Source organism: Nothoprocta perdicaria, unplaced genomic scaffold (assembly GCF_003342845.1).
Source record: "Nothoprocta perdicaria isolate Ctin4 unplaced genomic scaffold, notPer1 scaffold_126, whole genome shotgun sequence".
Classification (NCBI taxonomy): Eukaryota; Metazoa; Chordata; class Aves; order Tinamiformes; family Tinamidae; genus Nothoprocta; species Nothoprocta perdicaria.
The window spans coordinates 478,459-503,706 of record NW_020454383.1 but is presented as its reverse complement, the minus strand read 5'-3'; the positions used below and the strand labels follow the sequence as shown (position 1 = coordinate 503,706).

At 35.7% G+C, this 25,248-nt stretch overlaps 1 protein-coding gene across 1 annotated transcript in view; it reads left to right on the top strand.

Moving 5' to 3' along the window:
• The window catches only part of LOC112942350 (potassium voltage-gated channel subfamily KQT member 1-like), a 468,427-nt gene that overhangs the window by 241,061 nt on the left and 202,118 nt on the right, over nucleotides 1-25,248 (top strand). Inside the window, exons 12-14 of the mRNA XM_026033255.1 lie at nucleotides 16,339-16,414; nucleotides 19,853-19,947; nucleotides 20,976-21,016. Coding sequence (XP_025889040.1) covers nucleotides 16,339-16,414; nucleotides 19,853-19,947; nucleotides 20,976-21,016 — 212 coding nt within the window. The remainder of the gene's footprint in view (nucleotides 1-16,338; nucleotides 16,415-19,852; nucleotides 19,948-20,975; nucleotides 21,017-25,248) is intronic.

Sequence of the window (25,248 nt, the reverse complement as noted above, 5' to 3'; positions counted from 1 at the left end):
CAGATCACCATGAGCCAATTCAAATAGTTACCAGTTTGACAAAATTAGTCTAACCTAAATTAGTCCTGAGCCAATTCAAATAGTTACCAGTTTGACAAAATTAGTCTAACCAAAAAAAAAAAAAAAAAAAAAAAAAACATTTCTGCCAGATCAGTGCTTTGAATTCCAGGAAATTATATCATGAGGACCAGGAGATAGTGGGAAGGGGAAACAAGGTAGGATGGAGTTATTCTTCTCTGTAATAATTGTCATTTGGGCACAGCTAAATTATTTAAATTTGTCTTTAGAGCAGTTTTTGACCATTATTCAGCTTTAATTTTACCATTTCTTCAGAAAGGGCTTAATAAGCCCTTCTGTGCCCAAACTTCTGCTTCCTCCAGGTGAACCAATTGATTGCAATGAAAACTCATCTACTTCCTACCTAGTTTACATAATCAGAGTATTTGCAAAGTTATTCCGAGTAGGTGTTCACTATGGAGGGTTTTATGAAGAGCTATACATAAGTATATTGATAACTCAATCTAAAAATACACAGTTGGACACAAAAGCTTTTGCAACAAAGTTGGCACATTAAACTGTTTCTTCTCTATCATGGACACTATGCGTTCATCTTGATAATTTTGTGAAGACTTACATATGAGTTGTTGTAGATCTCCTCCTCCTCCTCTGTATGAGGTGTCAGCCATTTTTGTCACCTGTCCTGCAGAGATATTTTGTTTAGTGGTCTAATCCAAAGGAAAATGCTTTATCCTTTGAGTTAGTTTTCAGATGAATAGGCGATGTGACTTATCTCTGAACATAGCTCTGAGGTTCTAGGTACAAGCAGGCAGTGAGAAGAGTCTGCAGGAGGAGGTCAGACTGCCTCTTCTCAGGAATGACATCATCTTACATTGATCTAAGCCAGTCACAAAACTGGCTGTCTGAAATTGGGCTTCTGTCTTTGAAACCTGCTAAGAGTCTGTTCAAAAATCCCTTGAAGTTACAATAGAAAGACTGCTTTCATGTATTCCATGGCATTCAGTGATTGTTGGCTATACTCCTGTGTTACTTGCTGATGAACTATGATACTTGCTTGGAGATTGATTCCTTCTCTGTGATCAGGTCAAATGCTGTCATTCCCAACAGTAAAAGCTGTTGTAATTTTAATTCTGATGCAGATCTTTATTGAACCTAGGGTATTTCTTTCACGAGAGTGTTCCTTATGATATCAAGATTTCAGATTGTGATTACTGTTGAGTTTCTTTTGATCAGAACTGAACAGACTGATCTGAGCATGCCTTTTTCTAATGAGCTTAGGACTGCGATGTCAAGTAAAAGAAATAACCTTAAACACTTTGAGCACCTTTGAAGTTTGCTTATTGAGGATAGAATATTCCAGGTTACTTTACATTATGACTATTTTTTTTAATAGTGTGATGACTTTCATTTGGAAGCACTAAAAAAATCAGAATTAGCAATTGCTGATATAATGCACATTTTATCTTTTATGGAAACATCTCAGTTTATTTGCAGTTTCAATTTTTCAATGGCAAAAATCAGTGCACAGCCTGCATTAAAGAATTAGCTCTAGGGCTCTCACGCTGTTTGTAGGGGTTTTGTTAACAAATTATGAAAAGAAGAAATAGTGATATTTCTTTCCTTAATGGGCTTTTTTTGTCTCCTGGATCAGCACAGTCTTACTATATTCTCTCTCCAAATGTGTCTCAAAGCTGTTGTAAATGTGTCTCAAAGCTGTTTCTACGGGGTTATTTCTTTTGCTTCCTTCTTAGGTTTAGCTATGAGGGATTTGTTTGTTCTGCATATATCTCAGTGAGTCTGCAAGAATCCCAGTGTTTAGTACCTTGGATGAAATCCTGAAAATATAAAGAAGTAGGCTGTCTACTGAAATCAACTGCTGTTTTCCTTACATATAGGTACTGCTTACGTAGTACATCAGCATAGCTGCTGGGTTTTCCAGGATAGGATATCAAGGTAATAGTTTCTACTTTGCAAGCCCAAGGTTATTTTTACAACAATGTAGCAATCAAAAAACTAGAAACTAGTTGCTTACAGATATGTGTTTTTGTTTGTCCTTCATTTAAAAATATTGCATTTGAGTATATTCGTCTTTGAAAGGGTTAATTTCACCTGGGCTAATATTATATGACTCTATTAGTTATTAATGCAGTCAACTCATAAACACAGTTTAAAGGGTACTGGCCTTGGAAGAACTTTCCGGGAGACCAATATATCAAATCAGTTCTGAAGTTGCTTGACCTTAGGATAGAATTACAGGTTTATAATTTACTCAACACTTACATGACCTGGAGAACAAAGGACTGCCAAGTCAGTCAAAACTAAATTACTCTTGACCTTAAATTAGTAATTTTCATGCTGTTAAAAATACAGCTAAGTCACTCTTGAGATTATTTTGAGTATATAAATCAGGTTTGTATTTTTCTATATTTATACTCGCAACCTAAGAATGTAAAAAGTTTTTTTTTAATTATTTTATTATTTTCTAAAAGTTACCAGACAGCTGCTGAGTTTAATTCATGGGCATATATCATGGATGTGTACATGTACATATATATAAATGTATATATGCATGCATTCATCTACAAATACTTCTATTTTGTTGTCAATATAATGAGTACATATAACACACACAACAAGTTGAAGGCAGTAAGGTGCAGCAGTAACAATCTTGTAGGATCATGAGAGTTCCCTGTTATTGTTTGAAAGATTCAGTAGTCCTTACTCAGGAACAGGATTAGCTCTATCTGTGTTTAGCAGCTGAGGTGTGACAAAGCAGTACAAGTCGCTGACAACTTTGACAGTATTTGTCCCATTCGGCAGACATCAAAAATAGTAAGACTAAATAACTGAGAAACATTTTCAAAACATCCTCTTTAAATACATAATTAGTTTCCAATTTTGCAAACCTTAATTTTGATTGTAGCTTTATCCACATCTGCAGACCGTGCAGTTCAGTGAGATGTCATGCATAGAAAGTTACTTTCATGTGGGATGACTGAATCAAATCCATCATTAATTCTAATCAGATATTAGACTCTGTAACTATTTTTTATCAGTCATTTGGAAAGTAAGTTATTTCCTCTTTCTCTAGGAACTTCCATTTAAAAGATATTTTTGTAAGTTTAGTTGAGATGAAAAAGGGTGTAAAGGCTTTCAAGGGTTAATGTTATGGCTGCAAGAAACAGAAAACTGTGGTTTCAAACTGTGAATTGAGACATTTGAAAAACAATATCCAGATAGTATATATTTTCAAAAACTCTCTGCACGTTTTCAGTAATTTTGATAATGCGAAGTCTTCAACAGGCACCATAGCAGTCTGTAATATCAGTAACCCTGGAATGCCTTGTACAGGAACAAAATCTAAAGGCTTTTGTTTTAGATACACACAAATAACATCTTCCCTTGCTGCTTTCTGAAAAGCAGCAAGGGAATCACATCAGTTATGAAGCTTACCATCACAGCAGTTATGAAGTTTTAACAAGATTTTTAAGTTAGAAGAGAGCATTTCTGTATAAATATGCTCAATATTTGAATGCATTTTTTAGATCGTCTTAAAGAGTCTGATTTCTTGGCATACCATAGACAGAAATTGAATGTAGAAGCACTCTGATCAACCAGGAATGCAGTTCTCAACAAAATGTTCAAGTCTTGATTTAAAGAATCTGTGTCACAGACAATTTGTCATATAATTTAGATTTCTCTGATATATAGTAGTTAGATAATAGAATCATTCTTGGTAATGCCCAGTGACTTCGTATATCTACCACAGCTCTAATGTTAATGGATTTATTTTCCATTGTAGGTTCTGACTGAAACGTTTGGGGAAAAAATGTTGAGTGTGAAAGAACATGAGCATTTTTTTTCAGTTTTCTCAAAAAAAAAAGGGGTTCCAAAAACTTTGTTCAAATTCTTGTTACCATACTCATATAATCATAGCAGAGGACTAAATTTATGAGGAACTAGAAGAGGAAGAAGCATCCTTCTGTCATTTGATAGACATTCATCTACACTGTGAGAGGCTCATGTTCAACTCTTTCCTCTACTTGAAGGACTCAGCTCATTGTCCCACAGAGGCATGCTCCCACCAGAATCTTGCATCCATCTTGGTTTTGGAGTCAGTGCCCCATTATTCTATTCCAACCTGAATGGTTGTCCACAAAGGCAAGAGCTTAATCAACCTTCTCTCACTGGTCAAGCAAATTTCTTAACCACTAAGCCAAAGTGTTGTTTAAACTCTGGCACTGTGGCTATTTGGGTGTTCCATGGAGAGAAGGGAAGAGAGGAGTGACAGAGTTTCAGGTGCCAAACCTCCCCATAAGTGAAGAACAAATAGGAGAAAGACAAAACTTGTAGAATCAAACAATTTGACTTTACAGTTTTGTGAATATTTTTCCAGCTAATCCCTGTTTCACATTGTAGAATTTCCAATAATTATGTGCTCAGCCACACTTCTTCATAAATTTTATGATATACTAAAAGTATTTAATTCAATTCCAATAAATGCCCTGGGTAAAATATTACTTTCTCAGTTTCTTTTTACAGTGAAAATGTATAGGAACCAACAACAGATGTAGCATAGACACATTCTAATACTGCATTACAGATATTTATAAAGACTGTCTTTGAGGTACCATTTTCTTATTATCCATTTCAGGAGAGGTGAATTGTTACTGTGTTTAATACAGGTTACTATTCCTATTAGATTCCTATTTTGTCAACACCTGTTTTATGTCATATAATGTTAAGTATCTTTGATTCGTGAGTATTGTGTAAATGTTTCTGATTTCTATCTATTCTGTTTTACACTGCTGCCCTGAGGTTTGCTTTGAGCTTCAGGTTTGGGCAGACTAAAATTGTCAAAGTAAACTCGGTTTAAATTACAGTGTTTCAAGTGGTTTTGCCTCAAATCTGTGCCAAAACTTTTGCATAATTTCTTTTTGTATAATTTCCAAACAAAAAGATATATTATCTCAGACTTCTTTGGAATGGGACTGAAGTTTACAGGTTTATGAACTCTAAGAACACTTAACTCTTTATCAAATCAGTTCAGTATTGTGAGGATTTGTTGGAGGATATGGGGAAACTTTCATGAATTAGCAGTATATTGAAACAAAACAAGCATGCTCTTACTACAACTTGAAATTGATAGATTGTCATAACTTCATTATATTAATGAGTGTTGGATTTGCCTACCTGAATATTGAAGCTGCTGCTTCATCTCTAGACTAAGTTCTTTCAGATCAATAATAAAGTCGACTACTCAAGGACAATACTCAGCTAATATGAGGAGACAGCCATATGTCTTCCCTTTAGACAAAAAGAAATCCCTTTGAGTGGGAGTCTTGATAGCATCTTCCTCATTTTTCTTCCTTATTAACTTCCTTATTAAACAAAACTTCCAAGAGAAGTTCTCAGACTGTTGTCAGACAACAGTCAGTGGAAATGTGTCCAATAAAATTAAGATCCAGTTCTTTTTGTCTAAACATATTTCTATATTAAAAAAAATCTGATAAATGCCTCCAGTATTGCTGACATAATTAATTACAGGAATTAAGCATTCTAATTACAGTAATTCAAGCGGTTAGCCCCATAAATGAGTGCATAATTATTGAAAAACATTTTTGATTTCAGTTCCAGCATCCTAAAGGCCCAATTAAAAAAAAAAAAAAGAATACTTTGAAGCACTAATATTAATTGCAATTACTCTGTTAATTAAATAATCTTATATGAGTATATATTAAATACTATATAGTAGTATCTTTCATCTTTCATCTTTGGCTTCCATGGAATCTGAATTAGCCAGTAAATTTCAGGTAACTTAGAGCTAATGACTTCCAAGAGAAAAAAAATTCTTTAAAATGGAACTTTTCCATGAAAAATCTTTGATGATTTTCTGAGATTAATTTGATTTAATAGCAGGACAAATTAAAACAAAAATTCATTTGATTGCAGGTACAATTCAGAACATTTTGATTAGTTTAAAACTGTAAAAGTTTATACCAACATTAGAGCCAGATATGTCCAGCATATGTGTTGTCCTCTTTCATAGGATTCATGGTTTGCATGTGCCATTCTTCATTTCCTGCAAACCCCATTATATCTCCTCTTAGACATGATGTCCCAACTTTGCCTCGGCCTCATGGTGCATTATAGAGAGTATGGCTTTGAACTAGGATACCAGTCACATGTCTGTCTTGTGTTAGGATAGAAACACAGAAAGAAAAATCAGAATTCCCCATACAATGAACACATAGATTTTGCTGAAAATTCTAGTCTTTAGTAGAAGGTCATCAGAAATCAGTATATAGATACTTTTTTTCTATTTATCCACTGACAGAGCTTAACATTGGCAAGTAACAAAAACAGAAATACATAGCATCTTTTCCTGAAGATATATTAAATGCACAGTCTTTTAACTGATGTTAGTAGTTAACTAATCAGTATTAACTGATGAATTAGTTTCTTGATGAGCAAGTGAAATCTCTTGAAATAAGAGACTAAGTAAAACTCTTGGCTTCAGTGTTGATTTTGCATCCTGTAACTTAGAGCAATAACATTTTTTTTTCCTGTGGTCAACTATTGATAAAGATTGTATATTTTCAGTACTAAGCAAATTAGGTCTGCCATTTTTTATGCTTTTACATGAAACAATGTGGAAAAAATAATAAACATCTGTATCCACGCAGTTTCCTTTGCTGTTCTATGGGTATGATCACTGTTGCCTGCAAAATAGTTATTGACATTAAAATATAAGCAAAGGGATATCATTATTTTTGTTTGTTTATGTTATGTTAATTTCTCTAAGAGCAAAGAAATATTAATTCTTAGCACAAGTGATGTTAGAAATGGATGCTGAAACTTAAAAGTGGTCTGTGACTTTGGTGATAGGAGGTGCAAAGCAATAAGAATTTACACATCTTTGACAAGAACTTTGAAGAACAGACTTAAAGTTGATTAAGTAATAAGTCAGTTTGAGAGCTTGTTTTCAAGAATCTTTTCTGCACATGTAAAGTGATTTTTTGGTACCAAAACTCAATATAAGTCATTATGCGATGACATGATGAATTTCTTGTAGAAGTTAGCAATTCATGCTGCCAAAGCCACATTCACACAAGCATGAAGATGTGTGTACCTACATAGTCTGTCCAGCATGTGTATATCCAAAATACATGTGTCTAGGTCAGCTGCATAGGATTTCTTGCAAATTGCATAGAGAACAAAAGGATGTTGACTATCAAGTCTTCATCAAGGCGGCTTCTGGCTTCTTACTGGGTAACCATGTGCTGATGAACCTTTTGTATCTTTAGGAGCTCTCATAGATCAGGATCTCTTTTCTCTCTATCCCACCCCTGCAAATCACTAGGATTTATTCCCCATCTTTTGTCTCCTAACCAGAGTGTCTTAAGGCCCTGTCTCTGTTCTGCACCTTTCTACCATTGCCTCTTAATGGCCAGAGTCTATTTCAGATTAGGTGAAAAGTGTGCCTTACTGTATATTGTCCTTTGTGTTTCTGGTTTAGTTACTATATATAAATGTGCTGTGATGGGGTGATCCAGGAGCCATCAGAAAATGCTATCATTTTTCTGCAGTTTTCCCTCTTGGTGTTTCCCCTCAGAGGGAAACACCATTCCTGACAGTCTAGGAATTTTCATTATGAATCTATATACAGACACTGTGGCTTTAATCACAGGTAAAATAATAGAAATATTTTAGACTTTCAGATTCTTCTTGTAATCCTAAAAAAAAGCAGAGAGTTGCTTTTCTGGGAGAAGGACAGAACTAGAAAAGGCTAAAACTGCTTTTATTCAGATTGGAGAGGAGGCTAGAAGCTGAATTCCAGCAAATTTAAATAACAAATAAGGAAATCCCTAGTTGTATATAAAGGCCTTTACATCAAGGCCAGATGTCTTTCTGGAAAGTCCCTTTAGCCCTAAGCAAGCCTTTTGACTCAGGGCAAGAATAGCTGTGTGAAATAGATTCCCCTGCACCCTGCAGGTCAGATTCCTGAGCTAGTGGTCCTGTTTGGTGTAAGATGCCGTGGGCTTTTCCTGTAGGCAAGGGCTAAGTCCCACTGAGAATGCTCAAGTGCTCAGGGGAAGGGGAGTAGAGATTTAAATGGTGAGGAAAAGGGAGACTGCACTGGAAAGGAGGAATGACACTTTATCACAAGCATGCAGGCTGGTCTTCCTTTTTTATCATCATCTTTCAGGAAAAGACACAATCTTTTTGGTTTTTTTTTTTCTCTGCTGATTCATTCCATAAATGAGGAGAGGAGAGGAGAGGAGAGGAGAGGAGAGGAGAGGAGAGGAGAGGAGAGGAGAGGAGAGGATAAAAGCCTAAAATAAGCCTTCTGATACCTCTGTGAGTTATATTTTACACTCACTTCATAGACTTCATAGAGATTTTTACTAGGCCATAGACAGGTTAAAGGACTTACATAATAATACCCAAAAAGATGAAGGACAGTTAAACATATCAAGCATAGAGCCCAGGAGTTCTGTTTCCATAGCCCCTGCTGAAACTATTAAATCGCAAGAGCTACTAAGGGAAGATGCTGCCAAAAGCTTTTTGGTGTCTAAAACCACAAGAAGCATTTTGTACAGTTTCACAGGGTCTCTCCCCCAGTACTTGATGTAGATTAAGTAATTTGAAAAAAAAAAAAAAAAAAAAAAAAAGTGGAGCCTTGGGCAGTACAAAAGCTGTTAAAATTCTATTTCTCAGAACTATTCCCTGGCAGGACTGTTATCCAGTTTCCATTCAAGCAAGATAGGAATTAAGATTAATGAACCCAAACAAACTGGTATTTCAGAGAATCCATCTTTGCCAGGCATCATGACAGAAAATCATTGAGGCATAAAGACGGCACTCAGTCACTGGTGTATATTAACATCACCACATTGTTCCTATAAATACTGAATATGGTGAAGAGGATAATGAACTCTTAAATTGCATGAATTTTGATTATAATATTTTTTAAAGTGAGTAAGGCAGAGTCAATAGAATAAGACTGTATCCTTGTACTTCCTACTGCACTGCTGTGAACACTAATTTCAGAGTCCAGAAAAGAAATTCTCTGCTGGGAGGGGTGATATTTGGATTTGTTTATGGCTCTCTCTGTCAATTTGTCATTGTTTACTTTTTTTTTTTTTTTTTTTTTTTTTTGTGGTTTTTTTTTTTTTTTTTTTTTTTTTTTTTTTTTTTGGGGGTAGATGAAAGGCCAAGTCTTAAAGAAAGAGAAATAAAATTATATGTTTGTCTAATAGGATCGATGCCTGTTTTAATACGTGGGGCAAAAATGTGCCATTGTCTGCAAAGATTTGTCTCCCTTCCAAGCAGATAGTTGTGGCAAGAGCGTATTTTCTAAGGAAATGAGAATTGGCTTGGGCACAAGCACATTCCACCTATCCAGGGACCAGAAGTAGTCACGGTACAGCTGCAATGCAGGAGGTTACTGTGGCAATTTCTAGAAGCAGTTTGCTCAGCTCAAGGAGAAACAAAAAAAAAAATCTGTGTTTTCATGCTGAAAAGACATCCCTATGACATCATCTTGTTTGTTCTGCAGAAAGAATGGAAGAAAAAAAATGACTAAGAAGAGACCAGGCACATTCATTTTGTTGCCAAAAAGACCCATAAAGATGTAAAAATGTCCAATGGTTACTTTAGTTCTCCGAGACAGTTCAGCAGACGAATCATTTTTCAAGGGCATTTGGGCTCCCAAACATAAGAACATTCTGTAGTAAGCTTAATCACTCCTTTAATTATGCATTTTAATTAACAGAACAACTTATTTCATGCACTTTCTCTCTAAATCTACTTTGAAATATTAGAAAATAAATTTGTAACTGAAAACTCCAGCTATGTAGGGCTGAAAAAACAAAACTAAAATTCAAGCAGTATTCTTACTCATTATATCACATATACTGCATATTTTCAGGAGCCCTCTGCTTTTCTTTTTTTGTTAATGGATAACATCAAGAAAACACCCAGCACTGCTCCTTCTCCCGCTGGTGTTTCTTTTGCCGATACATTGTCTTGGTGATTGTTCCCTATAAATGATGACTTAGCTCTTGCTCTTCCAGCAGTCTTTCCTCTGAATTGCTTCCCTGCCCCTCTGCTCTCTGTCTTCCTGGCCCAAAGCCCTGGGGCCACTGCCGTAGGTAATCTGTTTTCTCTCTTAGTCACTTAAGGGAAACAGAAGCAGAGAGAGCAGTGTCCTGAAATGAAATTGGAGGTGGCCATGTACTTGGTGATGGATGAAGATAGTAAAATCTTCAGCAAAATAATAGAAAGCAGCTCCCCACCAACATATTGCTGCTGTATTCTTTCCTGCTTTCCCAGGGACTGTACCTGCTCAAGAGAGAGATACATAATTTGGAGTTGCCCTTCATGTGTCTGTCAGCAGAGTCTGGGCCTCCAGGCTCTTCTGTTCAGAGAGAAGTAATTGCTAATTCATTTGTAGCTTTGAGCCAAACATAGGCTTGGAGAGAAAAGGTTCATACAAGGATATGTTTGCAACGGAGATGAAGTACAGTCAAACTAGGATTGTGATTAGAAATAAATCAAAAAGCAAAGCAACAACAACAAAACCACTGATCCCAACATTTTCTGTAATATTCTGTCAGGTTCCAGTTCAGCAAATGTCTTATGAAACTTCCAACATATGGAAGGTGGAAATTTTCTAGTAGTATGTGTTGTCCATAAGGCTTTGATGAAATATTGCAAGATAAACCTCTTCTGTTATATTTTTGTTGTATTCTACTCTTTCTGCGTCAAAGTGAGATCTGAAATTGGACTCACTGCTTGATATTTCCAGGTGTTTGCGCCTTGGATTCAAGCTGCAACCTTCTCTTGACTTGAGCTCTTTAAAGGGCTCTAGGCATTTTCTCTGACTCTGCTTAGCTGAAGGAAATGTTAATTTATTGGTAGGAAGATTTCTTTTTTTATTGTTTGAACATTTTGACTTTCATTGCATTTAAAACTCACTAGATAAGTTCCTCAAGGTTCTTGTGCTGCTGATGTTCTCTCTCCATCAATATAAGTTCCACATACCGCATATGGACAGACTGATGTGGCTGTCTGCAATGCAGAACTGTTTTTTCTGGTTTTAAGTCTTTTATGACTTCTCTTTTCCCACTCTCCTTTTCTTTCCTCAATTTATTGGTATATATTATCCATACAATGGGATACTTACATGTTTTACCTAAATTTGAATATAACAAATATTCACTTTGGCTAAATTTTGCCCTTCAGTAACAGTGAGCTTACTGAAAGTTTTAAGTTGCAGCTTAATGAAAATCTGCCCTCTGAAAATGGTGAGGGGTCTGTGATACACACATCTAGAGGCAAGTATCCTGTAATGTTTAGTTTTCGTGTTTTGTGTTGATTTCTGGTTATGTTTTCAACACAATATCTAAGCCTTGCTTTATATTTTAGCTTATAAAACATCCACCTATTAGAGATATCTGTCCATGAAAAAGATTAAAAGGTGGTTGAGAATCAAAGTTCATTCCCAGAAGCAGAGTATGAAAGTGAATACGCTTAGGCAAATGAGGTGGGAAAATAAAAAGCCTGATATAGGGCTGAGCTTTTCAAATAATTAATTTATTTTTAAATTGCCATCACTGCCTTAGTTAGCATTTGTGCTGGCTTAATAAAGTAATGTCAAGTGAATAACTCCAGAATAGATAATGCTTTATGTTACTCTAGGCAGGAGTTATAGCATTATACAATGACGAGTATTAAATTATAGCTATGCTTTTATATCTGTTCTCCTGCCAGTCAGTCAAAATATTACAAATGAATAAATCTGAGCAGTAATCCAAGCATTGTAAATGTGTATTTTCAAACAAGTTTTGCAAATTTGGACAGTGAGCAATAACTGATCTTACTGAAGTGGCTTTTATTTTCCACAGTTCATGATCAAAGCAGTTACATTACATTAAATAACTCTTCTAATTTGTGGCACCTGAATAAACGTCAGGGAAATCAGCATGGAATTCATGTTCCCCTGTCTGCAGCCGTACTGCAGCCATGTAAAGTCCTTCCCCTGGTCTCTGCAGTGAAGTGAACTCTAATGATTAAAAAGAAAAAAAAGGTGCTTCTGGATTGAAAGGTGATTTGGACTGAGAGCAGGCTTGTCTGGAGACTCCCTGGCGCTGCACTTCAGAATGACACGGAATAACTATCGCCTTGCCTGGGTTTACAGTCCATTTACATATATGTTTTTCCCTTAAAATATTCCCTGGCTGTTCAAAGAACATTGAACTGAAAGTTATCAGATTCCCCACAAGAGAAGAAGAAAAATAACAAGTAGTTTTGAACTGTTTGACACAAGCTTCTAAAAGAATTGTGTATATATATTTTTTTATTTTATATATATTTTATATATATATATAAACCCTATCATGTGGATAGTTTCCAAATTTGTTTTGGATTTGATCATCATCTCTCTTCTCTGTTTGAATTATTTTAAACTGGAAATGTTTGGCTGCTTTGGCTTGGGCTATTGCCTTTCTTCAGTCAAAAAAAAATGAATTCTTAAATGTGGCCAAGATTCTTAAGTTGAATGTAGTAACTTTTCAGAGTGCTCTCCATGCCACAAGGCAAAGCTGAGACTACAGTTGCCTTCACTCCAACCAGGCTGTGCAACCACATGGGCATGCTCAAAACCTGCCAAGGGGAAAGCCAGCAAAGAGGGGCCCCTTTCTCCCTTACCCTATAGTATAGCTTCTTGAGCATTACTCAACATCAGATCAGGGTGGAGACTGCTTGTAAAATATAGGTTCCAGGCCCTCCACCCAGTTTCCAGCCTTCTTTTCCCTGCACTACCACAGTGATAGGACAGCCCAGAAGTCCATAAGCCAACTCAGAAAAGGTTCATTGAGCATCCGACTAGGCAATCGGTTAGCAGTGAAGCAAGGGAGCATATGCTTTTATGTTGTTTTTTTTTTTTCAAGCTACTCCAAGATTTTTCTTCTGCTTGTAGAAATAGCTTGAGATGATGTCAGTATTGTCAGTATCATTTATGGATCCAAGTACATGTTATTTCAGTAGACATTTCATAGTATCTGTTGTAGTTGCAGATGTTACAAGTGTCCATTATTATTTTTTTATGTGTTTATAATTTTCCAAAACTCTGATCACTTCTGCTAAAATTTGATTTTGTTCTTGTTTGTGATCTTTTGTAATTCTTATCTGTTGTTTAGATTATAAGGCAAAGGAAGTGATGTCACATGATTGACAGGTGATAAAATTGTCTTGAACAAAACATGCAACACTGACAACACACCTTGGCACAGACCTCATCTTTCATAAGGAAGAGAGATTTTGCTTGTTCTTGTGGGTTAAGATGCTTCGCTTAAAATCGTGTTTGATACATTCTAGAGAAGATCTGCTAGGGTATGAGTGCCACTGCCCTCTGCTGCGTAGAGACAGGCGTGCTCAAAGGCTTTTGTGGTGACTAGGTGCTGTCCGCTCGCCCACCCTTTGATAATCCTGCTTAGATTGAGCACTCAGGTCCAATGCACATAGTTGAATATTCATCTCTGTGGAAGTCTTCACCTGTGAAGATCTCACCCTTGTTGTCTGCTGATAGTAGGGAATGCAATGTGGAGTGCAGGTATGGTGACCACCACAAACCCCCTGGATTGATCCAGTGTTGTTTCATGGGCTACTTATCCCAAAATATCTAGGAGAATCACTGCACTGCAAGAAATATTGTGCTTCTATTGAACATTGTTAAAGCCTGATCAGAAGCATCGCTGGTCTTTTGGTAATAACCTCACAAACTCAAGACTGAACTTGTTTTGCCTAATCCATGTTGTTCACCTAAATATAAACATTATCAAGATAAATGTATTATGATAAAAATAGATATGATAAAAATAAAAATATGTAATTTGTCTAGTAAAATATATGCTATCTATTCCAAGCTCAAGTGCTAGGAAACTATGAAAATCACCTATAACTCTGAAAAAAATGTCACCATTAGCCACACTGCTGCAACCAACTTTCGCGAGAACAGCTCTTTTCAATACGCAGAGTAGGGAGTTAAACTCTTATGCTAGCTTGTCACTGTCATGTAGAGATACTGTGCCCCTTATGGATTTATTGAGGCAATTAAGATAACATATCTACAAATCTCAATCTAAGGATTTGCACCTTTTCATGCTGCTTTATTTCTACTGAAGTCAGGATTTATGTATTTATGCCCTTCAGTTTAATAGCAGTGAGCAAATGGGAACAGTAACTTAACTCTTTTTCAGAATTAGCTCCCAATAAAATTGGTATGAGTATAAATATAAATATAATAATTGTATGTATTGACAAAGATTTCTCTATTGGATGCCATTTAAAGTAGAATGTTGTCTCCATTCTAGTCAGCAGCCATATGAACTCAACTGGGGTCTTGGTCTTGTAAAGCTGGATGCTTTTCTTTCACCATAATGCAGATCCTGTAGGCTAAACTACTGGTAGGCCATCAGTGACACTTCTGAAATCCCTTTGATGGGCTTAAACAAATGCAAAGCTTGGTGCTTAACAATGCTGCTGGTGGTATACAACAGGTTTTTGAATCCTGCTCGTTCTGTGTCATCTGTGTATTTCTGTGTGTGTATGTATAGATCTGTGCATTGTGGGAATTTGTCATGCTTTTTAGGGCTTAATAAGGTAGAGAGCTTAGCATAAGTAGATGATGTAGTATAGCATAGGGAATAGATCATAGGGCATGACACTCGGAAGATCTTGCGATGTCACGGGAAGTTAGGGAGCATAATTAATATACGCAACTTACTGATAACCCCATACCATACAAGGCAGGAAGTAGAAATTAGTCTCCTGATTGGGCAGTAGGTGAGTTTCTGCATTGTACTGGAGTATATAGGCAGACTGAACTGCGCTATAAACGCCATTTGCTGCATCCTCATATTGGTGTCTGTGCTCTATGGCTATGTGCTCTATGGCTATGTGCTCTATGAGCCCACGTCAGTCCAGCTAGCGGACGAGGCTTGCCGACCCCCGTCAGCAACAGTGCATGAACATACAAAGCTATGTGAAGTGCAAGGATTTTTGAGACACATCTCTTTCACGCGTTATGGTGTTGTATTTTATAACATATTGGACTTGAAATAGAAACGGCAACAGAATGTTACTGAAGGCTTATTTAAAAAAATGCTTCCGTTATTGTGGTATCTAATCCACTCAGAAACACTAATTTTATCAGAGAGAAATTCTAAAAATGAAAAATAATAGTTTTAAAATGCATTCCCTATTTGTTTAAATTTTATTCTCTTCACTTTGAAATAATGCACTATGATCATTCCACTTTTCAAAGTCTTTACCTCTGAACTATAATATTCAAATAAGTGACCTGGCCATTACTGCTTTTACCCACTCAGATACACTGGGAAGAAGTGGCAGATTATGTTTTCAGATTAGTGAAAATTGCTGGCAAGTTTTCGTAGGTTTATTGTCACATATCAGAGAACTTTGAACATAACACTTTTTTTTTCTCCTTTAGAGGAACGTTCTCCTTTAAAATTCACTAATTTTGAATGAATGAACAAGTCCATTGGGAAGGAGTAAGTCCTTCAACAAAATTCTTGTTTTTTTAGTTGCCACATTCATACTTCCTCATTTCCTCTCCAAGGCCCAAATTTACTACAAAGATGAGGGCAATTAATTGCCTGGTAGGCTATTCCTCATTGCCAGCCAAATGGCACAACTGGAGCTGCACAAATACAGTATCCTCTGTGGGAAATTATATTGATAAAATAGAATGAATTCTGTTCTGTGTTGAAGTACCACTGCAGCCACATACACACACAAACAGAAATCCCCAAAGGGTTTGCTGTGTTAAGTATATTTTTTAAAAATATGACACTTTAATTTTTCTCCCCAAAGAATCAAAGCAGCTTTTGAAGGACTTAATATCTGTGCAATAGAGCTCATGGGCAACCACTCAATAAAAGTAAAATAAGGAATTCAGTCATGGTTCTAAAAGCATTTCACATTCTTCAAAATGATGCCAGTTGTAGGCAGTGACAGTCATCCTGTCTAATCTAATCCCCTTCCACACCTATTCTCTTTGTACACCTGCTTCTGTTGTCTGCCTTATCAATTTCTTAGAGTAATAGAGAGTAAAACAGCAGGAAAAAGATACGCGTGAGTGATGACACAATTTTACACTGCAGTCATATAACTTATTTGTAGTTTTTGGTGCTTACAGTCAACATCTTGCATTGAATTTTTTTTTTCTGACTCCATAGTTTGTTTGTTGGTTTTTTTTCATTGGTGTATATCTATGTTTGTCTTTCTTGGCAGATTAACTGAAGCTCATCAAACAGCTGTAAAAGTAATCAGAAGAATGCAATATTTCGTAGCTAAAAGAAAATTTCAGGTAAGCAGCACCCCCAACGTAAGTACAATTTGTAAGCTTAAGTTTAGGATGTTGAAAATGCTCTGAAAGTGAACTTGTCTTTGAGCATATGGTTGTAATAAATCATAGGCACTATTTAGGCTCCAAGCCTCATACCTTCCTTGTGTGGTGTTATTTAGTGAGTACGAAACTATCAGCTGTGCATAGGTATAGCATTATATGCAAACATTATAAATTTGTCCAATCAGTAGGCATTTTTTAATTCTCTTAACTATACTGATCTATAAATAATTATCTTGCCCATCTACTAGAAGAAGAAAATATTCTGCTGAAGTTTCTGCTAAAATACTGTCCACAGTATCAACCAATTAGAGAATATTCTATTGATTTTTTTGTTCTATTCATATACCAGTAGACTTGCTGATCACACAGCAATATGCTATGTAAAGTTGCTTTCACATTTGTGATCCATATTTCTACATTGTTTTTCCAGCTTGAGACCTCATAGAGAGGCCTTATTTTAAGAAAATTTGGAGCATCTACTCTCTAGAAATGTACTGTTTTCATCAAGTCTCAACTCAGATTTCTCAGTCAGATGACTGCAAAGTGCTTGACGTGTATCCGCTACACTGAAAAATTTGATTTCTTTTGTCTGTGTACTGAGGCCCACTGTAATAAAACTATTTTGGAATGTGATTCTGAATGTGATTCATCATCATCATCACCCGTTTGCTGGTCACAGAAGGGAGCAATCTCCTGGCCTGATTACTAACAACACCTATTGCTTCCATGTAACTTCAAGCAAGTTTGTCTTGAATTGAGCACTGAACTGCAAGAGATGATAGAAATCTGATATGATCTTGCAGTGCTCAGACAACTGACTTTTTAGGGCTGACAGTTATAGCAGAGACATTTCCCAAGCTCATGGATAAATGTATCTTCAGACGACATTTTTTTATGAGAGAAAACCAGGAGAGCTTTGTTCGTTAACTCAGCAATTGTCAGTCTAACAGAATTAAATGACTCCTAACTATTAAAGGAGGAAATATCATTTGGAATGAAAAACAAACAGACAGAAAAATTAAAGACAACACTTTAAAGTTGTCCTTAAAGACAACTGGAAAAAAAACAAGTATAGCAGTGAGATGGGATGAAAATCAGAATACATCTAAACAAGAGGACTAATACACTGGAGCAGTTTTCGGAAAGCAGTAACGCCCAATTTTAAAAACTGAACTCAATCATTTTATGGAAAGGCTTCTGTAAGCTGATGCTCATGATGAATTTCAGAACCAGGATGTTATTCTGAATTTTGCCTTAGGAGTGCTAAACACTCAGGGTGTAGAAAGCTAAGCCAAAACAATCACCAAGGTTAGATGTTTTTGGGAAAAAAAGAATTCTTCTGCAGACTGAGAATTAAATAAGTTCATCAAGTTCTACATTTGCCAAACCTCCCTGGAAGCCCATTACATCCCTCCCTGAGTTGTATTGTGCATCCCACTATTTCTCAATAAAAAATGGGACAAGAGATTGTATTAAGTTCAGACACACTTGTGGAGAATGTGCCAAAGTTTGGCAGGACATAAAATGTCCAGATAGAAAGGTTTATGGGAAAGGGGGAGAGAAAAATGGAGAGTTGGAAGGGTACTTTTGCTATGCATTAGAGAGGACACAGGCTTCAGTGTACAGTACTTTGCAACAGAAGATTCAGGGTGGATGGTTTGGTAGAAGGGATAATAGATGGAGGCTTATTGAAAGGAAGAAAGGAAATTTTACTGGGAATGAGTAGAATTAATTATGCACATAGTAGCCCATGGGGGAGAGGGGAGGGAGGTGGAGAAAAATCCCTAGCACATCTCGGCTCTGCGCCATGCATCGTGTTTAAATAGATTGTCCAAAGCAAAGGACAGAGGATTTAGCCAAAACACTCTCAAAGCACCCCTGCTAGTCAATCGAAAGAGTGATACTGGCACTGTTTCTCTGGGAGAAGACAATAGGCTGCTTTTCTGGCCCGAAATAGTGATGTGTCAGCGTCTGCAAGTGAAGCTGGGGAAGGCAAAAAAAAAAAAAAAAAAAAAAAGAGAGAAAAAAATAGTCCATAAATTGAAAGTTGAAAGTTTTGTCCACCAAAATTATCTCATCTGACAAATACACACAAATGCATACAAGCTACGAAAACCATGAATTCAGCAGAAAATATAATGTAGGTAGGTGCTGACAGGCTAAGCACAAGGAAAGCATTTTTTTCATGAAGAGCTTTTGCATCTTCATTCATTTCACCGGATTTATTTCCATTCCAGTCCCATGCTTTCATTTGAAATTTCTAGGATCCTGTGGCCGCCTTCCAAGCATGACTCCAGCACATACTGTAGATGTTCAATGCATGTGTGCAGCAGTGCATGCTAATGGCTCTGGCTGAAGCCCTGACAGAGTGAAAACAGACAACAAGATGACTAATGAGCTGTTTTCAGTAATTTCTAATTACTAGATTTGCAGTTTACCTTTTTTACTTTTTTTTTTCCCCCATCTTCTTTTTCTTCTTTTCTTCATTTGGATCCAAAAGGGAGACATCTTGTCCCACATTTCCCTTATAGATTGGTATGGCTCTGAAAATGCTGGTGTGTTCAAAAGGATCTCATTTGCGTTTACCCCCACCCCCAACTATTTTTATCTTATATTATTTTCTCATGGTGGATATTTTAGAATCACATCATTTTATGCAAATTCTCAAACTTTTTTAAAATCTTGCCTTAGTCATTATAAGAAGAAACATCTGGAGTTTGTCATCTGGTTTTGCCTTGGAATGGGAATAAAGTTAGACAAATTAGGCAGATTTTTGATCCTTTCTATGTTTTAATAATTTCTTTTTTTCAATGTGAATTGTACTTTTTTTTTTCTGAAATAGTAGGTATCATTAAAAATAAAAAACTCCAAATAAAATCTATATGCAGCTATGTTCATACTTATGCAAAGCAGTTGTCCTGACATTTTTTTAATCAATAGTTCTTCCATCACCATACATCTTTAGCATTTGGAGGCATTTCTTTATAGATCAAAGTATTATGGTTTGGGCCTATCTCTGTGATTCTCTACTCTGACATTATGATTAGCACATGGTTTTTGAATGAGCTGAGAGATATTACACATAATAATCTTAGATAAATTATATATCTTGGGTTTATGTGTTTTAAACAGACTGTGAAGGTCTAATATTTTTCTCAGTTTGAATTAGCATGAAGACATGACTAACTGACAGTAATGGTGATCACTTGGCCCCGTCTCCATGATACATATGCTCTCCTACAATGACTCAATATTTTTATTCATTGCAAAGACCATTGCAAAATAGCATCAAACCATCATGTTTCATGATAAAACATGAAAAATAGAATGAAAGTCTGTCTGAAATAAAGTTTGAACTAGACTTGCCTTTCAATTCTTGTATGACTTTCTTCACAGCAAGCTCGGAAACCATATGATGTTCGCGATGTGATTGAGCAGTACTCGCAGGGACACCTCAATATGATGGTTCGGATAAAAGAACTTCAAAGAAGGTAGGCCCTGTCTACCTCCTGAAATATTTGATTTCTCTGGTGCCAGCTGGCTTTAGTAGAGATGTGTACTTAATGAACAGTAATTGTCCAAAATTGCAAGCACAACAGGGAGCGCAATATCCAGGGGATTTAACTTAGAGACATTTTTAACCCTTTTTATGACTGAGGTTACAATTTTTGTTTATCTGCTTCCATTCTTCCTCCAAGTGAAATTGGAAGAAACTAAGGTAGATATTATAAAGTTTATAAAAACTTTATAAAGAGCTCTTTATAAAGAACAGTGAGTTCTCTGTCTTATTATTATAAAAAAATTCAAATAATGGTTTTCCTTTCTGTCCCCTTTCTGCACAGTTATGCACAGTTGAGAGAAATCTGTCTCACTTGTGCTCCCCTCTCTTTCTTCAGAGTATTTCCCCTCCCACATTCCTCTTTGCAAATAATTTCTCTGAGCTTGGGGATTACCACTGAAATATTGTGCCACAAAACTATACTCCTCTGTTTCAACACAAAGTGCTTTTCTCTTTACAAATAAACACTGTGGACCAGGACACTTAATTCAGTTCCTCTGGCCCGTAAGTGAAAAAAAAAATCCTATTGAATGGAGTTTACTGTGTCGACATTTAAAGATATTAAATCTGCTTGTATGTGACTCAAGGAACAGTTACAAATGTTATTAAGAAGATACTCTGCTTGCATAGTCTTATTATTACATGATACAGGACAACTATCTTTTAGTCAAAACATTAATATTAAAGAAATAAAATACCAGGACTCATAAAAACAGTATAAAAAAAGTAAAATACCAGTGCTCATAAAAACAACCACAATAATGTGGCTTGATTCTAGAAAAAGAATTATAAAGAAGAAAATTGCAAAAATAATTATTTGCAAAAAATAATGTAAGCTTAAAGTTTTTACCTGCTTTGTTTTGTGTTTAAAGCTACTGCAGTTTCTCATGTATCATACGCTTCTGTACTCTTCCCAACTTTACATTGTTTGGTTGCATTTTTTTTTCATTTGCTTTTCAGATTGGACCATTCCTTGGGAAAACCAGGCCTTTTCCTCCCAGGTATGTAAAATGATTAGTTTTACAACTTGGTGAAAATACCTGCTACTACAATAAAGTAGATGTATAACAGAGACGTCAATTAATGTTTAATTTTGTTAATAGGTCCTGGAACAGCTGTGGAAAGACAAATATCTTACTCAGGTGTTAGTGAGCTAAATGGAAATTGAGAATAATTGTTAAAATGTGTATCGTCATATGATAACCTAGAAACAGCTTACCAAGGAATGCCAATATTCTTTCTAAATCTTTTGAGCTAATATTAGTATATATGTTGATTCCACATAAAAATATTTCTTTCTTTTTGAGCAATCTACAAATTTAAGTTCTGAAAAGCCCAAAGGAAGATCAAGGATATCACTCGGGATGAAATGAATGACCTTGAAAGTTATCCTGTGCGGGGAAACTAATAAAAAATCTCCTACATGCTGGTAGGGATCAACAGTCTGTCATGCCTGAGAAAAAGAAAGACTTAGTATGCTAATTAGTTGTGAACAAATGCAATGTAAGCATTTGTAAGCAATTGCTGTGATATATGCATTAAAAAAAAATGAGTCTGATCCTTGGATCAGGAGAGAGATTTTCAAAACATATAGAGAAGTATACAAGTATACTGCACAAGACTCAGGTAAGATAGGAGTATTGTGAAAATTCTGATTATGTAGTTATGCAAGACTAAATGAAAAAGAAATAGGGAGGACAGAAAACTGAGGCCTTCTATGGAGCTGTGTTGAAGGGAGCCATCACCTTTTATAGCAAGAAATGGACCTGAATTTTCCAAAAACCCTGTCTTGGTCTATGTCTCTAAATGGTCAAAAATTACTGAGGAGCTGAAATGCTTTATCCCCCAGCAAGTTTAAATACTTACGGCATAGGACTGACAGTTAAGGGGATCCACAGTTATTTCAAAACCTTTAAAATGATTTAAATGGTTTATGCTGTGAGAACATGGAATATTTCCAAAAACAGTGAGGTTTTTAACATCTGAATGCTGCAAAAAAAGACTAAGTGGTACAATACCCTTCCCAGTAGCTGAGCTGTTTTGTGACCACAGGAAAATAATCAGTCAGCTTATGTACATTTTTTGTAATGTACTGTAATATGCTTGGGAATTTATTCCACAATGTGATCAGCGCAAGCTAGGTTTATGGGGAAATTTTGCTCTGCCTTTAAGCATGTATTGTTTTATTTTTAGTTTAACATTACTTAATTAGAACTGCAATTTGTGTGCAAAAACATTGGTGCTTTAAACATTTTTAATGAAACAGCTTCTTTTTTCGGAGGTGAGGTGTGTTTAACTGCAGAGAAGCTAAAACTGGAGAGTAATTTTCCTAGCAGTTTGGGAGACCTCAATGTTCTCTCTGATTTGGGATGAGATTGTGCTAAAGATGTTCAGGAGGTTTAGTCGCCAAATCTTAGGTCAAAAAGGATTGGGAGAATTTTAGATCTGTGGATTTGTGCAAGTATTCAAAGAAGTGTTCACTTGTTGAACTGAGCTGACAGTTACTGAGGCTGGGCCCTGTGTCTGTGACCTGTGATAGATTCAGCCCTGGGCAACCCACATACATACAAAACCTATTAGCCTTTAGTCTTCTTGCAATATCATTACTGCTGAATAGCTGTTTTGAGATGGCTCCAGCAGATGCAAAAACAAAGTGGCCCTTCTGGGAATGATGTCTATCTCCACAGAATAGCAATTCTACAGAGCTATACATCTTGCAAAATCATATGTCTGCTCTCAAAAGGTCAGAATAAATTCCGATGGGAACAGGTAAAATGACTCCTTGAGCTGCAAAATCTGGTAAGCTTTGCTCTGGATTTGCAAGACCAAAATCAGAAGTAATTTGATCTAGTAGTTACTTTAGCTAAATCCTCCACAAATCCAAGAATAAGATAAATGGATGCAGAATTAAAATTAGTTTTACTTTACTATTATTCCTGGTGTTATCAAACTCAGCAATAATCAAAGGTTATCATGTTGGTCTTTTTGGGTGGTAATAGACTGTAATTCTGTCCACCTTGCTGAGTTTTTCTCAGAATGGATAGCCAATTCTACTTCAAAAACTTATTTTCAGTATGATATATTTTTCCCAGTTCAAAGACATTGCTGAAAACCTCACTTATAAGTAGTATGGGTGTTACTCCCGGACTATGTTATTTTTGTATTGATGGCAAGCAAAAGAGAAATGACAATGCTAAAAAAAAATTAAACCACCAAGGAGAAAAATGAGAAGAATTTTCCTTTCCAACTCCTTTTGTGTGTGTGTGTTTTATTATACTCTAGTCAAAAAATCTTAAGGTCTTATTCCAAGCCTATTGAAATGAATGGGAATCTTTCCAGTGACCTCAATGGGTTTTGGATCAGTCTGTTGCTGAAATCTTGTTGTCAACTGTGATAATATTATATGAAGTATTTACAGTGTGTCTATAGCATTATTACCTTTAAGAAATAAATGATGTCATAAAAGATCCAGAAGCTGAATTCACTAGAAGAGATTATTGTTATTTTTAAGTCAACTGTCCGAAGATAAAAAGCACTAGAAGCAGTATTAAATTAATAATAAGTACAAGGATGTAGGAACAGCTATTCTGGTCAGAACTGTCTTGCGTCTGATGGAACCAATGGTGAGGTACTTTGGGAAATGTGGAAGAAAAGAACATGTAAAAGAGTCTAACCTTATGTTAGCTTCCAACTATATGCAAATCAGAGACTTCCTAGCATGCTCTCTGTGAGTTTAGTAGCCCTTGCTGGTTTGTCCTCAACAAGCTTTCCCATTTTCCTCTGAATCACATGAAGACTTTTACCATTCATAGTATAATGGGACAGGAAGATTGCTGATTTAACTTGCATTTTTTTTGTATACTATGTTACATTGTTTGTATCAGTACTTCATATAATACACACAAGCCTGTAAAATGAAATAAATATTTCCCTATTAATAAACAAACCCTCTAATAACTGAAACGATTGGCATAGAGATAAAGTATATATTAATAACTTTTCTAAAACAAGGAAACACTTATATAAAGATACAAATAGGAAGAGTATCATACTTGGCCTTCGCTACATCTGATGGAGTTAATTGTTTTTGAATGCAATTTTTGAGGCTTGCTATAGCTTTCTAGGAAGAGAGGTGAAGAATAATGCCAAGATAAAACAAAAGATCTAGTGTCTGGGTTCAAAAAATATTCAAAGGACTGATGTCTATCATCAGTTCTTTTAAACCTCGTAAGTCTACTGAACACAGGTAGTCATCCCTGGAGAAAAAGGCTTTCAAGTAAAGTTTTTGATAGTTCTATTGTTTGCTTTATTTCTGTTAAATGCCACCTAAGCTTTTTGATGCTCTTGCCTTCTGAACCAGTAGGGAAAAACTGTGACATAATATCTTTGAAAGCGTAATAAATATACTTTGTTTAATTTTATTTTTAAAGGTGGATTAATATCTCAAATGAGAGAGATCCACATTTCTGCAGAAAATAGTTTATTCCATCCCTTCCAAAGACAATATGAAAGAGAACTTGATCCCCCAAAATAAAAGCTGTTAGGAACAAGCACATTTTTTGTAGCTGTCAGCTGTTTACAGTCTTGTCTCTAAAAGCTGGTTTTGTTTCTGAGGATAGCCCATCTCAGTTCACAGCCCGCAGGAATATCACATCTATTCCACTCTGAGGCCCTGGAACCTACTAAAATTTTGATTTACTACTTAATTTGCTAAAATACTGCTTGTTTATGTATTCCTCACATCAGTGAATTTCTTTCTTAAGAAAAAGCTACGAACTAAGCTTTTATTTTATATTGCATTTGCTGGATTAGTTATTTTATAGCTACTATCTGATTCTGTGACTAAATGCCACAGAAATTAGATGGGGATTCATTATTTACAATTTCTCTTTAGCATATTACTTATAAAATTCCAGATTTTACTTATAAAATTCCAGATATTATAAAATTCCAGATTCCTCTGCTTGAGTAAACTGTGTCATCTCAAAGGCTGGATAAATGAAAATTAAAAAAATCAAAAGAATCAAAAAATCAATTTTTTTTTTTAAATCAAAAGAAGTTCTATCTCTTTGATTTGGAAAGTTACTCACTGTGATGGCAGCTAGAATTTTGCATCTTGAAAAAAATTAAATTCATACTTTCACTCTGTACTGAAGAAGCTTCATAACTGAAAATTTTATCACACATTCTCTGTATTTCAGTATAGACTTCTAACCTAAAAATACTTTAGTGG